General features: G+C 46.1%; 1 protein-coding gene across 5 annotated transcripts in view; it reads left to right on the top strand.

Annotated features, from left to right (window-relative positions):
• Nucleotides 1-894: 894 nt before the first annotated feature.
• Nucleotides 895-14,291, top strand: part of PLXNB3 (plexin B3) — a 65,346-nt gene continuing 51,949 nt past the window's right edge. The window contains exons 1-4 of one of the 5 annotated variants that reach the window (XM_058167477.1): nt 939-1,025; nt 6,458-6,527; nt 10,652-11,749; nt 11,860-12,039. In XM_058167477.1, the coding sequence (XP_058023460.1) occupies nt 6,492-6,527; nt 10,652-11,749; nt 11,860-12,039 (1,314 nt within the window). In that variant the 5' untranslated portion in view covers nt 939-1,025; nt 6,458-6,491. Of the gene's footprint in view, nt 1,026-6,454; nt 6,528-10,651; nt 11,750-11,859; nt 12,040-14,291 lie in introns of all 5 variants that reach the window. The other 4 variants (XM_058167478.1, XM_058167479.1, XM_058167480.1 and 1 more) reach the window with 4 other exon arrangements.

Raw genomic sequence — 14,291 nt, 5'->3', positions numbered from 1 at the left:
GTTGTGCAGGTTGCACATTCAAAGATCCGGCGGCTAGACTGAATGCAGGTAGTCCTCGACTTACCACAGTTCGTTTAGTGACCATTCAAAGTTGCAGCGGCACTGGACCCATTTTTCACACTTACGACCGTTGCAACATCCCCGGGGTCACGTGATTTACATTCGGCTGCTTAACAAACTGACTCCCATTTAGGACACCTGGAGTCACGTGATCCCCTTTTGCGACCGTCACATGAGCAAAATGTCGGCAAAATGAAGGGGGAAGGGCCTTCTCTGTTGGAGCTCCTACGCTTTGGAATGATCTTCCCCCTGGTTTACGTCAAGTGCCTGATCTTCGGACTTTTCGCCGTGAGCTGAAAACGCACCTATTTATTCAAGCGGGACTGGATTGAGATTTTATTGGGGTTATTTATATTTTAAGATTTTAAATTGTTTTAATTATTTCGGCCACATTATAATATGTTTTTTTTAATTTCTTTCAATGTTTATATAGTATTTTTACTTGGCTGTACACCGCCCTGAGTCCTTCGGGAGAAGGGCGGTATAAAAATCGAAATAAATAAATAAATAAATAAAATCAGTGGGGAAGCCAGATTCACTTAACAACCGTATCGCTAGCTTAAAAACTGCAGCGATTCCCTTAACAAATGTGGCAAGAAAGATTGTAAAATGGGGCAAACCTCGTTTAACAACTCTCTCACACTTAGCAAGCTAAATTTCGGGCTCGATTGTGGTACGTTGAGGACTACCTCAACTCCCTGGAACGCCCGTAATTCACTTTAGTCAGCAGGGGGCGCTCCTGACTCTCCAGTTCTAGCCGGCCTTCGGGCTTGGGGAGGTGGCGGCTCGCCTCGCCTCGCCTCGCCTCGGCTTAGCTTGGAATGGGCTGCGGACGGCCGAGGAGAGACTTCAGAGTTGGCAGCGGTGCATTGTGGGGGGGAGTGGCGTGGGGGGTGCCGCTGCCCGGGAGCGGCTCCTGACTGAGCGGCGGACGGTCGCAAGTTCTCCTGAACTTCGCTGGCCAGGTAGGTAGCGCTGGCGGGGAAGGAAGGAAGGAGGGAGGGAGGGAGGAAAGAAGCTGTAGGATGCGCCTTCGGGCAACCTCGAGGACCTTTTCTTAGGATCGCATGTGTTCCATACCTCCAGCGATGTTCATGCCTTCCTGCAACGCGGGTTCTCTGTTCTGCTCCCCGCTCCGAGCTGTTGCTCGAGTCCCAACTGGGGTGCAAAAAGAACCGGACAAAGAATACCCCGAAGCAGTCGCTCTGCTTCCCAGAGGCGACCCATCCGTTGGACCCCCTTCCCCCTTTGCTGCCTTCTTTAGCGATTCTTTCTCTTTCCAGCAACACTCCCTTTTCTCTTGATCGCTCTCCAAGCATTCCGCCGCTCCACACCTATTTCCACAGCTTTCCCTCCCTTCACTCAGCGCCCCTCTCTGCTCGCTCCAGACATTCTTTTTCCTTCATCTTTATCATCTGTTCTCACCCGAGTTTTTCTTCGCCCGCGTTACTCACCTCCCCATCTAGAACGTTAAATTCCTTGGAAGGGCGCTTCTCAAAGTAGACGAAGTTGAAAAGTGCCTGGGAGAAAATTGCCCAATTTGGAGACTGGAAGAAAAGAAGGCAAATATTCTGCCTTTTGAAAGAAAAGAAAAAAAACCTCGGATTTGGTGTGTTCCCCACCCCCACCCCCATCTGTGTTAGGCTCTGTTGTTGGGTGGGAATGTGCTTTGCAGTTTGTCTGCAATTGTTAACTTGAGCTGACTACAAAAACTACAGAACTGAGAACAGGTTTATGAAAATCATGTACTATAACTGCCTGGGGAACATTCACCTTAATTATGATTTTGTGAAATATCCTGTACAAGAAAGGATTACTGGTGAGTTGTTTGTTTTTTTTCTAAGTGGATATAGGAGGAGAGATTAATTTGCAAAAAGGGTTCTTTCCTGCAGATTTGAAAGTAGATTGAGTTATCCCCAAAGAAATGCACACTGCATTTCCCATACGAGACCCACACTTCAGATATGAGGAGGTCTACGCCATCCATAGTTGGTGTTTTCAGGCCTGTTGAAACTTGTCAGCACTATGGCTAGCATTAGCCACAGAAATGCTTCTTTTCCTCCCAACAAAACAAGAAGGAAAATGGGGGGGGGGAAATGGTATTCTTGATAGAGGGGGAGAGAGAGGTGCGGGGGTGAATTCTTTGGCTTGGCCAATCTTCTCCCCTCATGCTGGCCTTCCTGGATATATCAAATCTGCAACACCAGAAAGTCCAGCTTGGATACACAGACAAGCTGGTCCTTCCACTTGCAGGACAGAGGGAGGATGCCAGGTGGCTGTGCCAGGGGGATTATAGTATCCCCGTTGAAGAATGACAGTAGTTGGCTGTAGTTCAGTTTTGCCTGTAAAAAAAAAAAAAGTGTGGCCAACACAACCCAGAACAGAGATAGCCTTTGGCATTGAAAAGTCCCAATCATCATAAAGCTTCTTCACAGGGTACATGAAGAAGTTGCATTCATCTCTGAACAGACAATCCTGCTTTATAACTTTTTTTTTTTTAATGAAAAATAAATTATTTAAGATGCTGTCCCCTACCTGACCTTAGCTTGGTGACACGGGTCCTGGAATCCTGGTCACAACTTGGCTTTCTTTCGCACCCTGTTCTGCACATCAGCTGTTTTATGTGCAAACCTACTGTTACTATGAAGGATTATTTTCATAGTAGATGTATGAAGTGGTCCAAAGACTTATCTTCTAGGTCTTTCTTTCCCTTGCCAAACCACAGAAGCCTAAACATAAGGTATTTTTAAAAATACCAATCAAGGAGGGAACAATTGGAAGAGTAAGTGAGCAATCTGGAAAAACTGCCACACCCATTCACCATTTGCTGAATTTAGAGAAGTCCTGCTTCCATTCCCCCTTCTTTCTCCCCTCCTCCCACTCTGCTGGATTCACACATTGCCTTGACCCGCAAAGTCATTTGCTTGGCTTTGGCTTTAGTGCATGAGCCCAACTTTTCTGGTTGGTAAACTTCGGCTTATGTGGCTTAGAGCAATAGTGTTAATGGACCTAGCAAATTTGGGTTATTTATTTTATAGTACTTATAAACTACCCCACTCTCCCAAAACCAAAGGCAGCTGACAACGCCAACCAATCCAAAAGAAATGTAGTAATAAACTAAATCCAATCAATGCCAAAACCAACCATCCAGAGCAAAGCTAAAACCCAAGGCAGGTGCCTGCAGTCATTCAGCTGGGACCAACTGGTTTGTCTTAAACCTATTTAGAAAGTTTTAGTAAAGTGGGGGCTGTATATGCCTGGGGGGGGGGAATGTCATAAAGTGGGGGCTATTAGAATGGGAACTGCTTCAGGCAGACTCATGAGGGGTTGGGCTGTTGCTTAGAGGCAGCGTCTGTTCCTGGGCACTCAGGTGTAATATAGTTTGTGATGTTTTCTTAGGGTGAACAATTGTGCATCTGCCTTGTGTGGGTGAGGTGGGCGTCTGCTATTGACCAGGAACAAGTCCCAAACAGACTCGGCTATATAATTACACAGCTATTAGACTAACAGTGGTGTTTGTTGGTTGCTAGTCTTTTCAAAGGGGTGTGAAGCTACAGGGGAAGGGGAAAGAGGAGGGGCAAAATGTCCATCTTGCTACCCCACCTTCCCTCCAAAAGTTTTTGCTTAGTTAAACAGGGGCTGATAGTGATGCCAAAGAAGTGAGGGTTTCACATGATTCTAACTCCAAGCATTATTATTCTCTTTCTCCCCCTCTTGGGTGAGGAATTAGCGCCTGTGTTTTCTATCTACCAGCAAAGCGGGCATGATGTCTACTTAAATTGTATAACAAACATAGTGACACCCTCCCCTCCCCATTTTCTTTCTTGTTCTTTCCTCCCTCTTTAAGATTGCCCTGGATCTGGATGGCAGAGTTGAATTTCAGCCCCACCAGAGAATCTGATTTTAGGGGTTGCCCTTTGTCTGCTGATGCCCAATGCACATGCTCTTTCTCAGCAAGGAAGGATGTGTCTCAGTCCTAACTCTCAGTGCCAGGCACTTGTTGGATACGCAATTCTGGTGTTCAGCTGCGTTGTGGCTTCAAACCCACTTGCTGCTGCATGTGAGGAATTATCAGCGGCCGCCCACCGTTTTTTGATGGTGTGGGCGTTTAGTGACGTTGGGTGGTGGGTTGGGTTCGCCACTGTATCACCTGGTGCCGAGCAGAGCAGCCTGTAGAAAGGCAGCAGCACCAAGCACCTTCCAGGTGAAGGGAGAACCTGCTTTCCCACTCAAGGAACAGGTGTGTGCCCAGTGCCTGCAGCTGTTGTAAGTAAGGGATGCTGGCTGACATGCTGGAGTGTGTGTGTGTCTGTGTCTGTGTGTCTGTTTGTATGGGGTATGTTTGTATGTGGAAGAGAACTAAAATGGGCAAAGATCTCAAGGGCTCTTTTGAGGGGAACTTTGTGTGCCTTTGAGCTCAGTGAAGCAATTGCCGTGAGCTCTAAAATTTAATGCTTCTGGAGTCAGGAAACAGAACATTTTGTGGCAAGTTACCAGCTTCTGCCCCAAACAGCGTTCGTTACCTTCCCATCTGCCTATATATACTATTGTCTCTCTTTTTTTTCTCCTTTACATTCTGACTTGCTTTGACCTTCTTTCAGTCCTTTGTGTATTTTCCTGTTCTCTTACCCTAGAAGGCACTAAAAAAAAAAGAACTATGTCGCTTTTCTCCTGCTGGGTTGTGTGTTTCTCTGCCTTTTGAGACAGCGTTCTTTCCTATGCATTCATGTGGGTGAGGATGAGCCTGGAGTGGAGCATACATGGGTGCCTTGATGAGGCTGCCCTTCTTTCCTATCCTTTTGGGTCAAGCTCTGGGAGGCTCGAGAGTTAAGCCGACTAGTTAAGCCGACTAGCCCCGAACTCCTTAAGTGAAGAGTCTCTGGACTCTTATCACGGGTGGCGCTATCTCTGCCCCCCTACTGTGAGGCAGACAAAGGGGGCATTCAGCAGCACGTAGACTGGCATAGCTCTCCCCATGCCTGCTTCCCGCTGTGGGGGCGGCTGTGCTGGGTGCCCGCCAAGGAACTGCAGCTTCTTGCTGACCTTGACACCTTTTCAAGCTCTCTTTCTTGCAAATGAGGGAGGCCTCAGTTGCCACCAGGGCAGATGTAGCACAGAATCTACAGGAAATATCAGCAGTAGCAGGAAAGGCCATGTAACTCAGGCCACCCTAGATGAAGGAAGACCTTCCCAAATCCTGTTCCCTACATAGGTTGGCTCCTGTTTGACTTCAAGCCCTTCCCCTCCCTTCTCTTGTAGAAATGTCCAGTCCTTCTCCCTGTTTCAGCCAAATCTCCCAGATTTTTCAGCTTCCTGAAGCCAGTGATAGAAGAATCATTTGGGTTGCCTGGAAATTGTTAAATGTGGGAGGGGAGAGAGGCTGCTTCCAAGGATTAAGGGGGAAATCAGATCTGGAGTAGTTTGGATTGTTGGTGGCGTATGGTCAGACACTCAAAGGCATGTTCAGTCAAGTCTAACCCCTTTCACGCACCCACCAACCAATGGTGGACTAATACAATTGCCTTATGTTGTTGGCATTAGATTAGGAATCAGCAAGGCTTTGATTCCTCAGGAGCCAGCCTGCATTCATTTTGCACGAGCTCTGCTGACAATTTGTCCAGGGAATTTTAAACACTTGGGAGGCCTAGAGCTTGAGACGTCTAGTATTACTATTTCTTTGCCTCGGTAGAAGCCAGAGAAATTTGGAAGTCAAATTCAAAATTGGGAGGATAAGGGTGTCCCGGTCTTCTGCGTGCAATGGTTTGGCCTGGCCTCAGCTGGCTTAATCTTTTTGCTAATTGCAAAGTCTCTGGTCCGTCTTGGGCTGGTGAATGAGGTTTTCTTCCGGAGACTAAAAACCAAAGAACAAAATATCACCATCATCGCCAAAGTGAAAAAGGGTCTCTCAATGCTAGCAAATCAGGCATCTCTCTATTTGCCCCCTCCAATTGATCAACAACGCCATACAAACAAATCACAAAGGATCCTTCTGTTCTCTGTAGAGGAGCTCAACTCAACCCCATGTCCTGACCTGTCCTCTAGCTGCTCCTCACAGTTTTCCACTCAGCTGATATCCCAGCAGGCAATAACTGCTTTCTTTCTCCGAACTCCGGCGAGGGCCTTCATTCTGTGCTTCCAGACCCTGCTTTTCCCCACCCCATTCCATTTTCTCTGGGTTGTCAGTGCCATGTATCGGAGCTGTGAGCACTCTGTGTCAGTGGGATAATGGACCCTTTAGCCCCGTGTGGCTCTGTGATGGCACAGTCAAGATGGGAACAGTGGAGACTTTGATCGGGGAGGGTTATCACAGCAGCCATTGATGCAGCCTTGAAGCACCATGGCAAACTCCCTTTCCATGTCGCTGGCACCCTGTCTTATCTCGTTCCTCCTCCAGTAGGGATGCCTGTGGAGTCCTGCGGCTTGATCCTACCATGTGGGAGCTGAAATGTCTCCAGCACAGCCGGTTGGTAAGCACTGGGAGGGTATGGATGTGAAATGGTCTAGAGGGGAGATTTAAGAGGGTGATTGGGAGTCCTCTGGGGTGTAGAAATCCCTGGGTTCTATCTCTGGGACTAGCATGGGTGTATGCGGGTTGTATAGGGACAGGGTGGGTCAGTGGGTAAGACGCTGAGCTTGTCGATCGAAAGGTCAGCAGTTCAGAAGTTTGAATCCCTAATGCCACGTAACGGGGTGAGCTCCTGTTACTTGTCCCAGCTTCTGCCAACCTAGCAGTTTGAAAGCACGTAAAAAATGCAAGTAGAAAAATAGGGACCACCTTTGGTGGGAAGGTAACAGCATTCCGTGAGCCTTTGGCGTTTAGTCATGCTGGCCACATGACCACGGAGACGTCTTTGGACGCGCTGGCTCTTCGGCTTTTAAACGGAGATGAGCACCGCCCCCTAGAGTTAGGAACGATTAGCACATACATACGAGGAGTACCTTTACCTCTTCCTTTTATGCAGATTGTAAGTTGAAGTTGACTCTGAAAAATGCCATTTATGATGGATGATTTTTTCTTCTGGGTCATTACTTGAAAGTAATCACAACCTGTAGTAATGCTTTGACTCAGGTGGTTCTGCTATGCCAACCCAAATATATTTGAATATTTGGAACAAGACTCCTGAATTCTTCACGGATGGATGGAGGGAGGGATGGATGGATACATAAATAGATACATAGATAGATACATGGATAGTTGTGTATGTTTGTGTGCGTGCATGTAGAGCTTCCTTTGTCTCCAGCAGCTCCACCCCTGTGCCATTGTCTTCTGTGAGTGCCTCTCAAGCTTTCTCCTGGGATTTTGGAATGTTGCTACATTTATTCTCTTTGCTTCCTTCCAGCTGTTACTAGGAGGGAAGGGGTGAGAGAAGAGTTACTATAAACTCCAGTAGTCCCTTGCTTCCTGCCCCCCCACCCCCCGAAGTGGGGGGAGATGAAACAGGGGAGAGAGAAGGAGAGACAGATGGCTTGATTTCCAGCCCAGATGTTGAATAAGTGGGTCCTCTTCCTTTCCCTCCTTTAGTAGGCAGATGGCTCCGTTTTCTGGGTAATTCAAAAGGGCGATAAGAGTATGTGCAAAGTAAGGCTGGGAATTCCACTACTGGAGTGAAGAGGGAGGAAAACAATCACTTTCCCATTTGTGTGTTTAGACAACAGCCTGGAACAGAGGAATAATCAGAGTAGAGTCAGTGGGGAGAGGCTCCTCACCAAATGCTCCCTTTTTGACAGCATCCCTCTGTCTGGTTTACAAGAAAAAGCCAGGGAGACTTGGTCTGAAGTACTGGTTTTTTGCACAGTTGCGTTCCCATATTGCCACTTTGTATTGTGACTGCCTTCGTGACAAAGCTTGCCTTGCCTATCCTGGCCCCAGCTGAGGTTGTGAAACATCTGGGATTAGATTTAGTTTCCAGGGTTTTTTTTTTAATCTCTCCACCCCATTCCCATTGATTTGCCTCTGGAGGCCCTTTGTCTACAAAGAAATAAGAGACAGCAAATGTTTAACTCCAATTATCACATGCAGCAGCAGCAGCAATCAAAGTAGAATCTGAGGTCTTCCCTGTTATTTGTTTTTCCCTTCAGTGGCTCCTTTCTGTGTCCTTCTTTATGGCTGTGCTATGAATTCACTGAAGGAGGGAGATCGAGGGACTCTTAATCACCTTCCCCAATGCTAGATCCCAACTGGAATCTGAAGGGTTGGGAGGGAAGTCCCATCCCTTGCTCTCCCCCCCTCTCGTTCTAGCACCTCAGTCCACCCCAATCCATGTGGACAGTGCTTAGCCCAGCAGGGCGAAGCCTTTGGTTTCTGGTGACAAAAAGCCTGAGGGAAGGTGAGGGCAGAGAAATGATGGAAAGAAAGGCAGGATCTGGGGCCTGGATGATGCAGAAGCCTTGTGGCATTTGGCCTCCACTTCAGGCAGTAAAATAACCAGATTATAGATTGCTGTAGCAGGGAGAAGCTTGGGAAGGTGAGGCATACGAACATGTGTCCCTGCGTCATCTGCTTCTCCTGCTGCTGTTTCTTCTTCTTGACATTGAGTTGGGATTGAATTTATGCCTTTACCTGATGGTTAGTTGTAGCAGCAACGTTGTGTAGCAGGGATACAGTATTGATTTTCTAGCAATTTTCTAGCTGCTCCGAATGTAGTTTGCCCTAATGCATATGCTACATAATTACTCGTCTTTACAGCAACTTCATCCGGCCCAAAGCTCCCAACGCCTACCTACTAACAGTAATCAGAATCCCAGTTCCCCTTGCAAGTATTTAGCTGACCGAGTGGAAAGAAAACTTCCTTTGTCTCTTTGAAATGTCATCAAATTGGCAGGGAGTCTCTTCGGCACAAGTTAATCTGGTTTTACCAGCCTGTTAGGGGAGGAAGGACGGGGTTGTCCACATGGACTGTTTAGAGAATTTTTGTCAGCAGGATTTCACCGCCCAGCAAGTGAGGAGCTACAATATATGCAAAATCCTGATCTGTGATAGCTTTTGGCACACAGTGCAGACCCTACTCAGGAAGAAAAAACAAAATCAGGAGGAGACATTATTTCTGAGGCCAAAAAAAAAAAAGGGGATCCTCTTGGGATTAACTTCAGTCTGTCTAGTCTGGTGATTCCCGAGTGACATGCTGAGCCACAATTAAATACGGTGGAAGATTGGTGAGTTGCAAGATGCATACGCACTTAAAAATGACAAAGGCTTCCTCAGGGTTTGCAAGGGGAGTCAGAATGCTACAAGAAGTGTTGTGGTGTCTTGGGGCAAGCCCTGTTCTTTCTCTGTGTGCATCACGCACATGCTCCCAAAGGGTGGAGTTTATGGTGTGACGTTGCAGTGCTGCATTTGTTGGTGAAGGAGATTCCCCTAAAAGGGGCCTGCAGTTTCTGCGATCAAATGAGACTGACTGTTGCGACTCTGCTAGATTTTCTGGAGCAGGCTCATTCCACCCTCATTTTTAAATTAGGATGGTCCGTTATGTGGGTAGGACAGGCTTACAACTTAATCATCTCCACACTAAGAAGGCTGCTGTTGTGTGCTGTGTGAGTCAATGCTTGTATGTACCTCAGCAAATAAGAAAATTGTTTTAATAACAACACAGGAACACAACAGAGGAAAAAATCCACTTCTATGCAATGAGTAATGTTTATCACAGTAGAGTGGGAATAGAGCATATGACTAGATTACCGCAACACACTAGAGTGTGATTATTAAAAGTAATCAATGTTCTAAGTTTGGACTACATACAACCATAAACCAATGAATCTAGCTAAAGAATAACCAAGTTAACTGACCTAGTTGAACTTGGGCAAACACAGCTGGACTTGAACTATTTAATTTTAAAATAAGCGATTGGAGTGCAGCAAAAGTGCCCACAGGGTCAGCAACTGGTTTTTGTTGTTATTTTTGGTCTCTGAATCTTGAATCTGGATATTGAAAGTGTAGATGGCTTGTACTTGGATATTTCTTTCTCCCCTTTCATGAGTCTGGTACATAATTGTTGCACCCGGAGCTGAGGGACATGCCAACTGCTTTGATTTATTAAAAGTTTGTGGTTTCTCAGTCAGCCTTTTCCCTTTTCTGATTTTTTTAAATGCCCATTTCGTGGCTGATTTGATAGTTGTGGTGAGAGAGGAGAAAAAAAAGAATCATAGCCTGTAGTACTTTGATCCTCTATGACCAAGTATAAAACTATTTATTCCCTCATGAATCTGCTACTGTGCCTTTTTGCCGCAGATGGAGCTTTTTAGGCGGCAACTAGCTTTTGGTAATCAGGCTGAAGTGTTTTGGAGCATATGCGTTTGGAATGAACCTGGACAGTTACCTGTAGAGACGAGAGGAGGAATAGTGGCACCATGTGGGCACCCTTTGTGTCTTCCTACTTCTTGGAAGCCAAGCTATCGTAGGATCTGTGAATGAATGCTTTGGGAAAGTGCCAGTGGTCCTCCAGGGTCAGATTAGAACTGTCCTGATCTCTTTGGACCTACTGGCTTTAGATTGTGGGAACTGAAATAGAATACAACGGAAGCGCCCAAGGATTAGGAAGGCTGGTTTAGGATGTTTGTGTTAATTGTTGCTCATTCCTTTTCTCCTTCTGTCTAGGATTTGGCCATGGTCCTAGGCCGCCTGTTGCTGCCTCTAATGGTTACACTGATGTTCCTGCTGCCCTTGTACCCAGCTGCTCAACCCTCTTCCTATCCATTATTTGTGGTTCCCAACGGTACATTCAATCATTTGGCTCAAGGCCAGAGCACAGGGGGACTGTATGTGGGGGCCGTCAATGCCTTGTATCAGCTGGACTCTGAGCTGAGGCTTCTAGGACATGTCCGCACAGGGCCAAACCAAGACAGTCCTGAGTGTCTCCCTTTCCGTGATGTTCGTGAGTGTCCACAGGCCCAACTAATGGACAACTCCAACAAGCTCCTCTTACCGAATGAGCTTGCTGGTGAGCTAGTGGTGTGTGGGCAGCTGTTCCAGGGAGTATGTGAGAAGCGAGCTCTGACGGATATCACCAAAGTGTTGTACCATCCTGAGGATCCAGGAGACAACCAGTTTGTGGCAGCCAATGAGCCAAAGGTTTCAACAGTTGGTTTGGTGGGGCAACACAATGGCCGGGGCTTGCTCTTTGTGGGTCGCGGACTGACTGCAAAGCTCTCTGGAGGTATCCCGCCATTTACCATCCGCCAGTTGGAAGGACCACAGGCCTTTTCCAATGAAGGAATGGGGAAACTGGTTGTGGGTGATTTCTCTGACTACAACAACAGCTACGTCGGTGCCTTTGCTTCTGATGGCTATGTCTACTTCTTATTCTTTCGGCGTGGAGCAAAGGCACAGATGGAATATCGTACCTACCTCTCCCGGACGTGCGTAGATGACACCAACCTCTATTCCTACGTGGAGCTGCCTCTCGAATGCCAACATAGTCAAGGGCAAGCTTACAACCTGGCTCAGGCTATGCATCTAGCACCTGGTTTTGCTGGAAAAGACAAAACCCTCTTTGTAGTTTTAGCTGCTGGGCAGGGGTCCACTGCGGTCCCAACTGGGCGGACTGCACTGTGTTCCTACAGCTTGAATGCAATTAATGCAGCGATGGAGAAGACCCGGCAGCTGTGCTACACCACATCTGGAATAGGTGACAACAATGAAGAGGAGGCTGCCATTGAATACGGAGTGACCTCTCGTTGCAGCTCTTTATCCAAAGTGAGTGACAGGACAGGAATGACTCTACTGTTTAGGGGCAGAGGATCAGTTGCTCCACCCCAAGGTGGCTGTCTTCCAACCTTTTTGTTTTTCATGTTATTCATTTCCAGGAGTCCCCAGAGATTTACCCCTGTGGGGATGAACACACGCCTAGCCCCATTGCCAGCCGGAAGCCATTGGTGGCCGAGGCACTCCTGACTACCGTGCCAAGATTGACAGCTGTGGCTGCCATGGTAGAAACAGGCCATACCATTGCCTTCCTGGGAGATGGTGTTGGGCAACTGCACAAGGTGGGTGCCATAATGGTCATTTCAGCTATGTTCTTCTTTTCCCAGCCTGGTTCCTCCAGATCTATGAGAAAATAATTTCACTAGCTTGGGTTCTGAACATTGTTGGCCAGATGTGCAGAAATAGCTTTTGACTCATGTTCTTATTTGCCCAAAACCATCCTGGCTTTCAAGCACCAATACACATTGGTGTATTTCTTAGACTGGCAAATGTTTGTGAATAATTATTTAGTAGAAATAATTATTCTACTAAATCTACTCGGATGGAGTTGCTAAGTTTCATAATTCATTGGTCATGTAATCGTTATACAGAGTTGTTTCTCTCTACCTTCTTCAAGTAACAAGATGTATGGAATGAATATGACTATAGATGAGGGGTTTTTAAATTGCAAATTCCAAGTTTGTGATATTTTAAAGTCAGATGGAGGCACATTGGGAAATCCAATATATCAAAAAGATGCAGCATCCTTCAGGGTGTCTTTGTTCTTCCCGTTGGTTAGAGAAGTAAACCTGTATTGCTTAACTAAATCCACACAGACAACAAATTCAATTACAACACCTTTGCCACCTGCAGAATTCAGCTTTTCTGAATGAGAAATGAGGCTTATTTTGAAACAAAACTGAACTTTCGGTTTTAGGTATCACGAGGATTGCTTGGTCAGGAATGTTTTCCCTCCCTCTGTGACTCACCTTTCTGTAAATTAATGACCAATAATGTCTTCTACATGCAAGGTTGATTTGGCTCAGGCTCTTGTGGAGCAAGATTTGGTCTGATTCGTTTTAATTGTATGTTTCAAAATATTTTAAATTGCAAGTTTCGTGTGTGCTGTGCCAGCACTTTATTTGAAGGCAGACAGTCTCTCCTTTTCAAACTGGGTCTGAAATTTATGACTGAGCTGCAATTAAGACTATTGTTGCTGCTATGTTAGAAAGGTGATTTACATTTGTAGTACTTGCACTGAGATATACTCCCTTGCACCAGCATTAACGTCTTCTATCTATTTGTGGAGTACAACTATGCTGTACCTGCAAAGCATGCTGGGAGCCACACTCCCAAAAGTTTGGGTAGAGTCAGAACAAAGAAGCGTACGGAGACAACCCCAGAGAAATGGGTGAATCTGATTTGCTCCCACGTATGTGTTACTTTTCCCTTTCATTTAAAAAAAAAAATCTTTTGTCAGCAATTTTAGAGAAGCTCTGCAGTTAGGGATTAGGGCGTATAAATTGTGTACACTGCAGCAAGTCATCTTTTATAATAACAACAGCTAAAGTTATTTATCTACCGTTCATTAATGATACTGCTGATTTCTGAAAGGGTAATCATAATAATTTTCAGTTCTGCTCTTTTGCTCAGAATAAATGATTAAGTTCAGGATTTAAATTGATTTTTTATTTTATGTCCGCTAATTCTAACTTTTAGGGAAATGTAATAGTCCCAAATTGGAGAGATTTTGCATAAAACTTGCAAATATGATCTAAGCCAGTGGTCTCCAACCTTGGCAACTTTAAGCCTGGAGGATATCAACTCCCAGAGCTGGCTGGGGAATTCTGGGAGTTGAAGTCCTCCAGGCTTAAAGTTGCCAAGGTTGGAGACCACTGATCTAAGCAGCCCTGGAAATGGATGTCCCTCAAAGCCATTCCTTTTCCTCCCCCTTATAGTGACCTGGATCTTTGCTTCCATGGCCTTCTCATGTAGAGATTCTTTCTCTAGGAAAAGGAAGGTCCTTCATGTATGTGATCTGTGCTTTGTGCTCATGGCAAATGCGTGCCAGAGGAATTTCCTGCTGTCCCGCTTGTTTTTCCTTTTTCAAGTTGAGTACCTCATAATTTTGCACAGCAGGGACAAATCCTTGTTTTACTAAGAATGATCTTTGCCGAGCCTTTGCTCACCCAGAGTTGTTTTTCTGGTGTGGCTCCTGGCTTGAAGTGGGAGCTACTCTTGTCTTACTAGAAGTGGATATCCACACAACTTTATCAAAAAGTCTCTGACCACCCAACCCAATACCGCACCAACCAACCAACACAAACCCTAAAAAGAATTACACTGCCATATATCAAGAATATCTCAGAAACCACAAATAGACTGCTACAACTACATGGAATCAGTGTAGCACACAAGCCAACTTGTTGTTGTTAGTTGCGAAATCGTGTCCAACCCATCGCGACCTCATGGACAACATTCCTCCAGGCCTTCCTGTCTTCTACCATCCTCTGGAGTCCATTTAAACTCATGCCTACTGCTTCAGTGACTCCGT

The sequence above is a fragment of the Ahaetulla prasina genome, chromosome 2 (assembly GCF_028640845.1).
Source record: "Ahaetulla prasina isolate Xishuangbanna chromosome 2, ASM2864084v1, whole genome shotgun sequence".
In the NCBI taxonomy this organism is placed as follows: domain Eukaryota; kingdom Metazoa; phylum Chordata; class Lepidosauria; order Squamata; family Colubridae; genus Ahaetulla; species Ahaetulla prasina.
This window is presented reverse-complemented; position numbering and strand designations above follow the sequence as displayed.